Source organism: Hippocampus bargibanti, linkage group LG06, assembly GCF_051943395.1.
Source record: "Hippocampus bargibanti isolate YZ-2025 linkage group LG06, ASM5194339v1, whole genome shotgun sequence".
NCBI classification, from domain to species: domain Eukaryota; kingdom Metazoa; phylum Chordata; class Actinopteri; order Syngnathiformes; family Syngnathidae; genus Hippocampus; species Hippocampus bargibanti.
The window spans coordinates 4,888,384-4,902,096 of NC_142739.1; the positions used below are offsets into that span (position 1 = coordinate 4,888,384).

Here is a 13,713-nt window from a genome sequence, read left to right on the forward strand (position 1 = left end):
TAAGTTACCAACAGTCCTTATGGAAGGTGACTCTCCTTCCATAAGCCATCAACAACCATTAAAAAGGTAAATAAAACTGTATTTTACAGCACAGTTTATTTCTTTAATTACATTCGTCATGTAATGCGCCTCTCTTTCCAAACAGCAATTCCCTTTGACCTTCGACCTCCAATGCCATTCCTTCAAGCAATAAATGACAATCACAAATGTAAATAAAGTGACTTTATGATACAATGCAGTGTATTTCTTTCATTACAATACAATAGCACATTTATTATATATAGAATAAGGTATGTCGTGTGTAGTTTTAAGGCGTATTAAGTTGAAAAGTATATTTTATGGAAACCCGGGAACGGATTATTCCCATTTTAATGGTTTCCTATGGGAATTTTTTTGTTGAGATACACACTTTTCGCCTTACACACTCTGTCTGGGAACCAATTAAGTTCATAAGTTGAGGTCTCACTGTATTTGCTTTTCGAACAGCTGTGTACAAAATAGAGTGGAGGAACAGTGCATTGAGCGGTTATATAACAATGCGCTTCGTCATTTTGCTTTGACACATTTTAGAACAAGTCGTTCATGAGAAAAATTCAATGACATACAAAACCAGCCACACTATGGTTATAGGTACTTGGTAATGGTATCTGTAACAATTCAAGAGTGAACTGTTAACTGTTACCATGTGAAAAAATACAGGATCGAATATCCCAAATTCTATATTTTGTGTCAATGTAGGCTCCGGTTTACATCAGTCATCAGTCTCAAGGTTGATTTTTGTGAAGGAGAGAAGTTCATGTTCATAAAACCTAATACTGCCACTGTGCTTCGTTGAGGCATCGGCCTAGACTTTTAGCTCACTTTTGTGCAGTGCGACGATACATTTTGCAATTGCTGAAGAAGAATGGCAATATAATTGACTTTAAGCAGTTTATGAGCGCAATTGGATTGATTGAATTTGTACATTTAATTATAATTTGAAAGCTTACATGGGCCCATTTCACTGTAAGATCAGAGCATTGTCATCAAATGATGAGTATAGTTTTGCTTTGTTTGGAATGCTGCTGTGCCGATGACCATTTTGTGTTTGGGAGCCTTTTCCTGAGCATCTTCATCTTTATCAAGTTCATAGAGTTGCTTGTTCTGTGCCGGTCCCAAGCCCGGATAAATACAGAGGGTTGTGTCAGCAAGGGCATCCAACGTAAAAGCTTGGCCAAAACAAACATGTGAATCAAACCTCTGAAGATGGACGACACTGATTCGCTGTGGCGACCCCTTGAAGGGAAAAGCCGAAAGGAAAAGAAGAAGATACAAAACCAGACACAAAACAACTTGGATAAACAATTTTAAGTCATTTTAACTCATTCACTGCCATTCCCGAATGTGTTCAGGAATTGATAAATACGACGTGGAGCGCCATTGCCGAATTTTTTAGGGTTTTGTTTTTTCAGGCGAGGCGGGGGGTTTGGGTGGACAAATCAAGCTCTGATCAGACCTCTGGCAATATGTCTGTGTAAACCCTCAGTCATACAGGAGTGGTCCATCGATGAGAAGGTTTCTTCAGCCGTCATCTGTACTTCTTTGAAGGTGTCGGACGTTTCGCTTCTTATCCAAGAGGTTTCGTCAGCGAACTAAAATCTTTTGCTGGTAGTTTCGGCCCTATATATATTCCTAGAGTCCAGACATGGCGGTGCCAGACGCTGCTATGATTGGTCCCTGCTCTCAGGTTGGGGGGAGCAGAGGACTACTCCCTGCGGCTACACTGATTACTTCTATTGTCCTGACTGATTAAATCTATTGTCCTGCCTGAGTATGGGTCTACGACTGGCCTGATTGCCTCATTTGATCTGGTATCACCACATCAGCATAAGTAAGCCTATGTTGCCTAAGAAGTCGGTTGGAGGAACGATCAAAATTGAACCTCACCCCGCCATGGCGATTTAGTGAAGGTCAAGGCCCGGGGGCGAAACCGGCCCGCTACATATTTTTTTTGGGCCGGCGATATCAAATCAAATTCCATGATGCTTGCTAAAATCTAAAATCTATTTTGGATCTAAACCAAAATAACAGTTATTAATCTTGACTTCAGATTTGAAAACTAGTTACATGTATGCATTAATTTGTTGTGTGCTCTATATATCGATGAGAAGGTTTCTTCAGCCGTCATCTGTACAAATTTGAAGGTTTCGGACGTTTCGCCTCCTATCCAAGAGGCTTCGTCAGCGAACTAAAGTCTGACTGGTCGTATCAGCTCTATTTATATATCCCTAATGTCCAGCCTAGGCGGCGCCGGACACAGCTATGATAGGTCCCTACTCTCAGGTTGGGGGGGAGCAGAGGACCACTCCCTGTGGCCCCACTGATTGTTCCTACATTCCTGACTAACGACTGGCCCATTTCCCCCACTCCCACCGGTATCACCTCATCAGCATTACGAGTGTTGCCTAACCTGTTTTGCCCAAGCAGGCTATTGTATGAACGATCCAAATTGAACCTCACCCCACCAGACCGGTTTAATGAAGGATTTTGTTGTTTTATAAGAATCGCTTCTTTTACCCCCCTTTCAAACCATCTATGTTCTTTCGCTAAGATTTTAACCTCATTGTCGTCAAATGAGTGGTGGCTAGCTTTTAGGTGCAAATGTACTGCCGATTGAGGCCCACTTATATTATCCCTGTGATGTTGATAACGTCTTTTTTTGAGAATTTGTTGAGTCTCCCCAATGTACTGCTCTTTACAATTTTCATTCTTACAATGTATGGAATAAACTACATTACTTTGTTTTTCATTTGGTAGCGGCTAAACTAAGGGCCGATACGACCAGTCAGACTTTAGTTCGCTGACGAAGCCTCTTGGATAGGAGGCGAAACGTCCGAAACCTTCAAATTTGTACAGATGACGGCTGAAGAAACCTTCTCATCGATGGACCACTCCTGTACGACTGAGAGCTTACACAGACGTGTGCTCTATATGTAATATGTGGAGGGGTTTAAACATTCCAATGGGTTCCCCACATTCATAATGACCCAAAACCATAAAGACAATGTGGCCCGCGGCAAAACATGACTTTGACACCCCTGGGCTGAGGTTTCTTATGCTGCACCCTCAATATTCTGTGGGTCCTGCAAATGTGAAAATGACAAAACCCTGGCACAGGAGTTGGCCTATTTTTGCACATCGTCTAGCAGTGAATGAGTTAAGAATTATGGTACTAATGTTCATTCCTTGTTGTAGCGGTGTGTATCCTATCAAAAGTTTTGTTCATGAAATATGTACCCCCCAAAGGGATCATGAATATTTTCTTCATAGATTATTCTTAGTATTTTATTCGAACAAACAGATTGTTGCTTCTTACAAGAAGAGTGGCACTCAACATTGGCAGACTGTTTCTTCTTCTCTACTAGTGCTTGAAATCATGAGTTCCTACATCATTAATACAGTACCTGTTATGGTCAGAGTGATCTCTGAGGATGAGATATTGGAAGATGAAGGTGTTGGTTGCACTTGTGCTAGAGCATGTGTGAGGCTGGAATTGTTGATCGTCAGTGTAATCTCTTGACTGCCTGTGCCCCCATTCACCAACCCAGTGCTGCCCATTACTTGGCTCAAGTCTTGAGAACCTAGATGATTACAGTTTAACATTCACCGTTCAGCTGAAGAAACACAGTGAACATTTTCCATCTGTAGGCGGAACCAACCTGCAGTGTCCTGCTCAGAGAAACCAGCCATTGTCACTTGGGCAGGTGTGATGGTGGATGGCTGCAGGCCCGGGTTGGTCAGGGGTTGGAGGACAACATTGGCTGACACAGATGCATCACCAGAAGACATAAATTGACTGCCAGAGTGGAGGACAAGACCAGTGTCGACACTAAGAGGTTGTGAGAGAAGGCCACCCTGCTGTAGAGTCTGTTGGAGAAGGGCAGGGTCGATCTGCAAAAAAAAGAATGCCACAATGTATTGAAATCGATTATTATGACGTTTTAATGAGGTATAGATGAGCGCATGGTATGAGAGTCTATGTGTGGTTGAACATCAATAATTAGAATGAAATTAAACTATATATGAAGATGGCATTCTTGAGGTTGCATAAGCATGGCCTAAAATCACTGGAAATGATTAATTAGATTTTGGGTTTTGATGACTGAGTGTACAGCTTCAATTGCCGTACATATTTTAATCTAATGAGATCACATTCACGTCCTGTGGAAAAAGAAAAACTTTGTCTTAAAAGATAAACAAACCCAGCTCAACTTTTAATGACTAAGAGGCATTTACTTAATTCCAGTACTAGTGTATTTTTGTTGCCGTTTGCAGCAGTTTATAATACAGTGATACCTCGGTTCTCGACCATAATCCGTTCCAGAACCCTGTTCGAAAAGAGATTTGCTCAAACACCGAAACAATTTTTCCCATTACAAATAATGTAAATCGTTTTAATCCGTTCCAACACCCCGAATGTTTACCTTTTTAGTACAGTATTTTATACATTATTTTACGCATGAAATTGCACATTAAAATGCTGACCAACACATAAAAAGCAATGTATATCTCAGGAAATGTTAAGCAAAATGGCAAAGACACAAATAACATGTACATAAATGTAACCCAGGTTAATTGTACGTTCGTAAAGAAAAGAATTATGAATAGGATTTTTTACCTTTGTGGTGGTCAGCAGAAGGCGCAGGTGGACGGAGGAAGGACATTTATTGTTTGGAAGGAGAGTCCCCTTCCATAAAAACTTCGGGGAGCTCTTCTGTCTGAGGGGTGCTCACACGTTCAAATATCTTTGCTACGGATGACTCGGCTACAGGATGTTTTTTTCTCTTAAAATATTTATCCAATGATACTTGCTCTCACTCCCATAGCCACATCACTAGATTTCACAGCCTTATTCTTTAATATCGTACTGATCGTAGATTTCGTCATGCTGTATTCCCTACCGGGGTGCTCAATGCGTCGATCGTGATCGACCAATCAATCTTCATGGTACTATCGGTAGATCGCAAGACAAGGTGATGTGACATTGTCAGGAACTGACGCTTAACAAATCAAGTGGAGTTCTTTTGAAAAAAAACTCGACGTCAGCCAATCAGCCATCCCTTTATTTGATTGATACACCGGAGAACCAATCAAATGACATCTCATTGAGAGACTCACTGCGAGCTTAAACAACGCCCCTTCGTTGCAAAGTGAACAAGGATGTCGTTAGTTACATCCTAATTTTTCGCTCAGTTTTTCCCCTTAAACGTAAGATACAGTATAAAAAAGTGGAAGAGCTGGACCAAGTAAGAAGAAAAAACATCACTTTCATACGGAATGAGAGGATGAGTTTTTTTTCACGATGACATTTTCAAGTGCGGTTGTCTCGTCTGCCAGTTATCAGAGTGAACTCGGGTAATGGCAAACAATTGACATAATTATGTTGTGCAACATATGCGGATATAAATCAACATAAATTGCAATAATCGTCACTATATTTCTCAATAAATATGAGTCGATCATTTTGACTTGGTCATTTCAAAAGTAGCTCCTTTGCTGAAAAAAGTGTGAGCACCCCTGCCCTAGCCAGATCAGACACTCGCACACCTCCTTCATATCTTGCTATTATTTCTTTCTTAAATACAATAGTTGTACGCACTACTTTTCTTTTTTCACTTGTAGCAGCACTTACTTTCTTTGGAGGCATGATTAGGGGCTAAAACTCTTCGTACACCTATATTAAACGCGAGAGCAAAACACAGCACGTCTGCAAGCGACAACAGTTGGTCACGAAGAGAGCGATACACCCGTACGCAGCTCAGCATCCCACCCTCGCGTACGCACTCACGTGTCGTACCGGCGTTTGAAATCCGATTGTTGTTCGAACTACGAAGCAAGAATTTCTCTGATATTTTGTTCCAACTGTGAGTCGTTCGCAAACCGAGGTTCCACTGTAACAGAAAGACGTCTTTCAATAATGCAGTACAGTAGATTCAACTCCACCAAGAACATATTTTTTAATTAATTTCTCCTCGACAATGTCAAAGCTAAGCTTTGTTTAGGAGATTGTGAAAATACACCCAATGCTATAGTTGAATAGTAAAAAAACAGCTACAAGTATGCATTTGATTTCTTATACTCTATATTAATACAAAAGGAAATGTGGTCCATAGTGATTCTTACTCATGTACCAAGTTTCCAATGATTTATATGTAAATCTATAACTTTGCATCCATGTGTGAGCCGTGACTAGTTTTGAGTTGTGAGGAAAGCCGCAGTTGCAAGAAAAAAACAAAACAAAACAAAAAGGAGATGTGCCTCACCTGCAGAGTGATGTTGTTTAAGTTGCTTGCGTCGATGCCAGCAATCTGGACATTAGGGCAGACCAAGTTGGTGGGGGTCAACTGGAGGTGAATTCCTTCAAGTGTGGTCAGTCCATCTGAGAGGGACACATTCACATCTCCTGCCATGATGAACACATTAAAACAAACACACAAACGGACACACACACACACGCACACACACACACACACACACACACACACACACACACACACACACACACACACACACACACACACACACAGGAAAAAAAGTGATTAGCAATCTTTTCCATTTTGAATGTTTTTTTTGGTTGTGTTTGTTTCAACACGCTCAAAGTGTGTGTATATCTGTCAGTACAGCAATTATACCTCAGACATAATGATGTCTAATGTTAATCCAGTGACCAAATGCTGATTCTGACAGCACATTGGCTGGACAACAACACCTAAATGGACTAGTTGACAAGTTGTATTGTCCATTATGAGTTCATGCAGTTATATAAGATGAACGTTTCTCTTTAAACCCAACTAATCTTCATTTGGATGCCAGAGTAACGCAGCTGAAACTTTGTTTAGACTAACAGAATTTCCTGCTCACGAGAACTGTCAACCAAGGCCGGTCATTGTAATAAAAGGGAAGGGTGTAGAAAGATTGTTTAAAATAGGTGAGAACGCTGTACCCTGTACTCTGTCTTGTCTATTCTCCTTGCAAGTAAAACATCAACAAAGAGACGTCTTCCCTCCTTTTTGTGTGAGTTTCAATTATTTCTTAATTTCAACTCTAACATCGTCCTTCCTCATAATTTTGCCTGCGTCAAGTACCGACAGGTGCCCATTTAATTTACTTTATGAATAAAGATGAAGGGACAATGACAGAAGGGTGCCCAGCTCGTGGATGAAGGACTTAGGAAGCACTGGCTTCCTCAGTATGAGGACATATATGAGGACATAAATGTCCTCATATGTGTAAACCGCATTTCTGAACGTCCTCAACAGTCTCCAACATTTGGCATTCAGCTATTCATTAAATATAGTGCAAGATGATGGTCATGTGTTTAAAATTGATAGAGATGATGGTTCTAAAAGTCAATTCCACACACAAGACATTACCTTGAATTGTTATCACTGTAAAGATGGGAACAAAATCACATATACATGTACATATATGTACTTGTAAATGGCACCAACTTGCCAACAGTGTAAACAAGTCGAGTGGAAAGGTATCCACCTTTTCACATTTCAAATACAACTAAGGTCACACTGAACTCACAGTAACCAAAAAATGAATGGTAAAAATGTCATAACAATATCAGTATCAAAATTAAATACTCTATGCCTGTACTAGGGCGGCCCGGTAGTCGAGTGGTTAGCACACCGGCGTCACAGTGCAGAGGTCGCCGGTTCGCGTCCCGGCCCGGCCTCCCTGTGTGGAGTTTGCATGTTCGCCCCGGGCCCGCGTGGGCTTTCTCCAGGTTTGACCACTCCAAATTGTCCCGAGGTGTGAGTGTGAGAGTGACTGTTGTACGTCTTTGTGTGCCCTGCGATTGGCTGGCAACCAAATCAGGGTGTCCCCTGCCTCGTGCCCGATGACAGCTGAGATAGGCTCCAGCACCCCCCGCGACGATGATGAGGAATAAGCGGTACGGAAAATGGATGGATGCCTGTACTACTTGACTCTAAAGTTTTAGGTTGATTGGGTGTGAACGCAGATTGATACCTGACATTAAGGCTGGCAGAATTGCCTGTCCCAGCAGACCCGACTGTAAGAGATTCTGGTCAAACTGCCCAGTCAGCACTTGGTTTGCTGGGAGGTAGATGTTGTCAGGGTTGGAGTTTTGTAGCAGCCCCACAGTCTGAAGTGTCTCTGTAGCTGTTGTATGCTGGCCTTGTCCTGAGGCATCGCCATGGCCCATAGCTTCACTGTGACTGGTTTGAGCAGAAGACGAGGAAGGACGTTTGGGCTTGCGGTTCACTCCATTAGCCCTCAAGTGGCACTGGATGTGTGTTTTGCGATGCCCAGAGGTTCGAAAGCGAAGGTCACAGAAGGGGCATTTGAAAGGCTTAGAGCCAGTGTGGAGCCGCATGTGCACCTTCAAGCTCCCCTTTGTAGAGAAGGAAGTGTTGCACATGTGGCAGTTGACCAGTTTCTGACCTGCAAAAATTAGAAGACACGTAGGAAGTTAATGTGAAGAAAAGAACCAAGGTGGACAACAAAAACCCATTCCAAAAAATAAAACTCATTTGATGAACCAATTTGATTTGTGATATTCTAGAATTGTTGAATCCTTGAATGTAATTGCTGCGGTGTTACTAATTTGTTGTTTCTTTAAATATAATTTAACAGGATAATTTGGACTTGTACATGGTCTTACATATTCATAACATTTTTGTACCATTTTAAATCCATTAATGATTCCACTAAATAAAAATAAATGAACATATTTTAAACTCGTTCCTTTCTTAAAGGACAACCGACGCCACCAGACAAGTTGTGTCCATAATTTGTAAAATCACTTCAAATGACTTCTACTGAGCGTATTTTACAAAGATTCCACGGCATATAGCTATATTTTATGTTTTAAGACTCGCGCTGAATATTCAGGAAGTCTTGTTTACGAATTGATGATGATCCCTGACGTGACATCACGTCTGGCATCTGAGCGAGAAAGCGACACAATGCATTTTGGGGACTTTGGGTACTTTGTTTGGTCTGTGTCATGTTGATCCGTGTTGATGGCGAAATTAGAAGGAAAACACATAAATAACGCAATGGTGAATCGTTGTGTGTTGCACCAAGACTACTATTTGATACTATTTGACACAAATTCCCAGCAGACAAGGCTTGAATTGAACTTTGCTTGAATTGCAAACATTTATGTTTTCCTCTTTAGAACTATTTGAATCATATTCATAACTGGATGAGTAACAAGAAAGCATTTTCTCCAAATCTGAAGCCATTGTTTTGATTCTAGAGCAAGGCAAGACGTCCTGGCGTGACGTCACGAACAAGGGGGCAGGACCTTCTGAAACTCGGCATCTCCGAGGTCAATTTGAAGTAGTTTTGGGAAGAAACAAAAAAACGAGGTCCTCAGACCAAACAACTACAGCAAAATACATTAACGTGATGGAAGCACCGCTACAATGCGTTTTTTTTACGGACATGGGGCGGTCCTTTCTTAAAACGGAAAATGTAGCTATATGCGGTGGAATCTTTGTAAAATACGCTCAGTAGAAGTCATTTGAATCCATTTTACAAATTATTGACGCAACTTGTCCGGAGACGTCGTTTTTCCTTTAAATCATATTGTACAGTATGCTGAGAATCATCTCAACTCATCAAGTGTGGTATGATGCACACCCCTAATTGAACTCATTCCCAACTTTTGTCTTGTTTCCAACATTGCTATCCAACAAGCATAATTGGCCAGGTTGTTTTCGGAAAAAGAAACCAAAAAAAAAATAATGTTTAATTTTAATTAATTAATTTATATATATATATATATATATATATATATATATATATATATATATATATATATATATATATATATATATATATATATATATATATACAGTGAGACCTCAACTTACAAACACCTCAACTTACAAACTTTTTGTCTTACAAACGTCAAATTTATGAAAATTAAACCTTATAATAAGCACTAATTTCATAATACACACATAATACACGGAGTGATCTTCAACGGAAGCACACGACCGAACAGCACCAGAGGTTAAGTTACCAACAGTCCTTATGGAAGGTGACTCTCCTTCCATCAGCCATCAACGACCATCAAAAAGGTAAATAAAACGTTATTTTACAGCACAGTTTATTTCTTGAATTACATTCGTCATGTAATACGCCTCTCTTTCCGAACAGCAATTCCCTTTGACCTTCGACCTTCAACGCCATTCCATCAAGCCATAAATGACCATCGCAAATGTAAATAAAGTGACTTTATGATACAATGCAGTGTATTTCTTTCATTGCAATACAATAGCACATTTATTATACATAGAATAAGGTATGTTGTGTGTAGTTTTACGGCTTATTTAGTTGAAAAGTATATTTTATGGAAACCCGGGAACGGATTATTCCCATTTTAATGGTTTCCTATGGGAATTTTTTCTTGAGATACACACTTTTCGCCTTACACACTCTGTCTGGGAACCAATTAAGTTCGTAAGTTGAGGTCTCACTGTATTTATGTAAACATTTAAACATTTGAAAATATATACAGGAAAAGTTTGCTTGCCTTGACTCAACCATTGTGTATTACATTAACCTGTGCAACTGAGAAAAAATAAATAAATATATTCACAAGCGCATTGGTATTTATTGTTGATATTGTGACCAGAGTTCTAAAGTTTTTTAAATCATCTGTATATGTGGCTGGAGACTCATAAACGAATGTCAGGCAGGGAGTATTTTCACAATCTTTTTTTACTTTATCGCTACTGTTTTTCAGAATTAGAATCAGAATCATCTATATTGGCCAAGTCTTTGATGAGACAATGACTTAAGTCATTTGCAATCTTTATATGTTTAACGACTGGGTGTATTGAGGACCAATCATTCTTGGAGGAGCAAAGGAGAAAGGACACGTCTCTGTATGGCCCCAGTGGTAGTGGTGCGTGTTGATGATGTTGTTCTTGCTAAGGGTGTAGAGCTGGTCCAATGTTCCACCACACTGCTCCTCTCGAATTTGAGGTTTGCCTTCCCTGATGGACCTTCCTCTCCAGCACCCCTGTATAGACTTTACCAGAGAGGCTGAGGGGTATTATCTCTCTGGAGTCAGAACCTACCTTCTGGTCCCCATTCTAATAAAAGAAGGACCACTATGCTGGTCTGCCAATTCAGAGGTACTCTTAAAGTTGACCACACAATGTTGCAAAGGTGTGTCAAACGGGACAACCCCACAACATTCCGGGCAGAGTAAGGAACTCCAGGCGGATCTCATCCAACCAAACGCTGATTTGTCTCGAAGGAGCTTTTTAACTCCCTCTGTGAATTCAACCGCAAAGATAGGAGAACCGATCTCAGAGTCCCCAAGCCCCCTTTCCTCTAAAAAAGGCATCTTAGTGAAGTTGATGAGGTACTCTGTCCACTGTCTTACAATGTTGCAAGTCAGGGGCAGCAGCGCCCCAATCACATTATGCAGTGTACAAATTACTCATCAAATTATGGGCCGGAATTTCCATCTGCGATTCTGCTTCCATTGCCTCACCAATGAACTGACCAACCAACGAACACAATTGACTTACGAATCACGAACTCACTGCTTAGTCAGCATGGCAGGGCCTTCAACTAACAGGACTGAAGACAGCAGATATATGTAATCATGTTAACCTACACAGTGACTCCAACCCAAAAAAATATGTGTAAAGAATATAGTCAACAACATAAAGAGCATCAAGATTAACCTGTGTGTGTCTTCACATGACAATCCAGAGTAGATTTCACTGTAAAAGTCTTCCCACATTCATCACACTTGTACGGTCTTTCTCCTGTGTGAATTCGAATATGCCTAGAAAATACAGGTAGAAGTTTGAGAATTGAGTTGTGCTTGTGGGTTCTCCCTACAGTTAAAAAACAACAGTGGCGAACATTGACAGACTGGGGGAAAAAAAAACAAAACAAAAAGAAGTGAAGCCAATAAATAGTCAAATAAAATATGCACGTGGAGCTTGGTGGCATCGTCAATCGCCTCTTCTTTTGAACATGCTTAAAGGACAACCGACGTCACTTTTTTGTTTCTTAACTGACATCAGAAAAACGTTTTATAGCATCTAAAATACCCAAAACACGGAGTATGATATTTTTATTCAAATGCAAAACACCAATAAGAATGACTTAAAGTGTCCAAAATCTGCAAAAAATTTAAATGCGAATTGGGCATTTTCAGAAAGTCCCGCCCCCAGTTCGTGACGTCATGCCAAGACGTCTTGCATTGCTGGAGAATCAAAACAATGGCTTCAGATTCGGAGAATATGCTTTCTTGTTACATATCCAGTTATGAATATGATTCAAATAGTTCTGAAGAGGAAAGCATACATATTTGCAATTGATTAAAGAATTTATTCCGTGCCATTGTGAGGCAACATTGAGGGCAAATGTCTCACCGAATAAGAGGCACAAAATGGCGACCTCCTGTGGCCACCTCCGTTTCCACAGACTGATAAATTCCTTATATGGAGCTTGGACGCACTCTTCTGGCGGCTTTCGGGTGCAACACGAGATGCCCAGACCAAATAAGTACAGCAAAATACATTGACGTGATGGAATGACCGCTACAATGCGTCTTTTTTTCGGTCAGGGGCGTTCCTTTAGTGACGTCACGTACGGACTCGTCACCAACTCAAAAACAAGACTTCCTGAATATTCAGCGCGAGTCTTAAAATGTAAAATATAGCTATATGCGGTGGAATCTTATTAAAATACGCTCAGTAGAAGTCATATGAAGCCATTTTACAAATTATGGACGCAACTTGTCCGGAGACGTCGGTTGTCCTTTAAAGTTTGTACAAGCTTTGCAAACTGATGTTATATTTTCTCCCCAAGTTTGGGTTATTTCCAATTAGACCATACAAACTTCATTTCATTAAATAAAACATTATCTGCGTACCTATTTATCTAAATCCACCCACCCGCCAAACCCATCCATCCATCCATCCATCTGTCCATCGAACTACATACACAAGGGTTGTGTGCGTGTTGAAGCCTATCGAAGAGGTGGAGTACATCCTGGACTGGATGCCAGCCCCTCACTGACATTTCAAATTATTTGAATCTAGTCATGCTTTGTTTATTACTTTGCAGCTTTTTTGTGAGTCCCAGTATCTCTGTTGAAGTAAGTAGTAGTACTGTGATATTAAAACAGAGCTCATTACCTGACAAGGTCACTGGGCTTCTTGAAGCTTTTAGGACAGTAAGTGCAGCAATTTGCAAACTTGGGTTCTGTTTCTAACACCACCGCCTTGTCCTTGATCTCACTGATGCGATCCCTCTCGGCTGCGGACTGGGATAGGATTCGCTCTGACACGGATGCCTCCTCGCCGGGATCCTTTGCTAGCTCTGCTGCCTGTTCCTCAGTGAAAGTTATGATTTCCGTTCCTCGTCTCTTCGATGTTTTTTGATCCCCTTCATCTTCTTCATCCTCTTCCACATCTCGACCTTCCAAACCAATAACTGAGGAAAGAGAAGACAAAGCTCAAAGTTCCAGCACAAACAAATTTGCGCACACGCAGACACACCCACGCACTCAGACAGACAGAAGCACACACACACACACGCACACACACACACACACACACATACGCACACACGCACACACACACACACACACACACACACACACACACACACACACACACACACACACACACACACACAAAACGCACATTTTATAAT

At 40.8% G+C, this 13,713-nt stretch overlaps 1 protein-coding gene across 2 annotated transcripts in view; it reads right to left on the reverse strand.

The window, feature by feature from the left end:
• Positions 1-13,713, reverse strand: part of znf236 (zinc finger protein 236) — a 52,928-nt gene that overhangs the window by 15,193 nt on the left and 24,022 nt on the right. For both annotated transcript variants that reach the window (XM_088998763.1, XM_088998762.1), the window contains 6 exons: positions 13,194-13,491; positions 11,727-11,830; positions 8,020-8,454; positions 6,303-6,442; positions 3,699-3,930; positions 3,444-3,620 (listed from right to left, as the gene is read on the reverse strand). In XM_088998763.1, the coding sequence (XP_088854889.1) occupies positions 3,444-3,620; positions 3,699-3,930; positions 6,303-6,442; positions 8,020-8,454; positions 11,727-11,830; positions 13,194-13,491 (1,386 nt within the window). The remainder of the gene's footprint in view (positions 1-3,443; positions 3,621-3,698; positions 3,931-6,302; positions 6,443-8,019; positions 8,455-11,726; positions 11,831-13,193; positions 13,492-13,713) is intronic.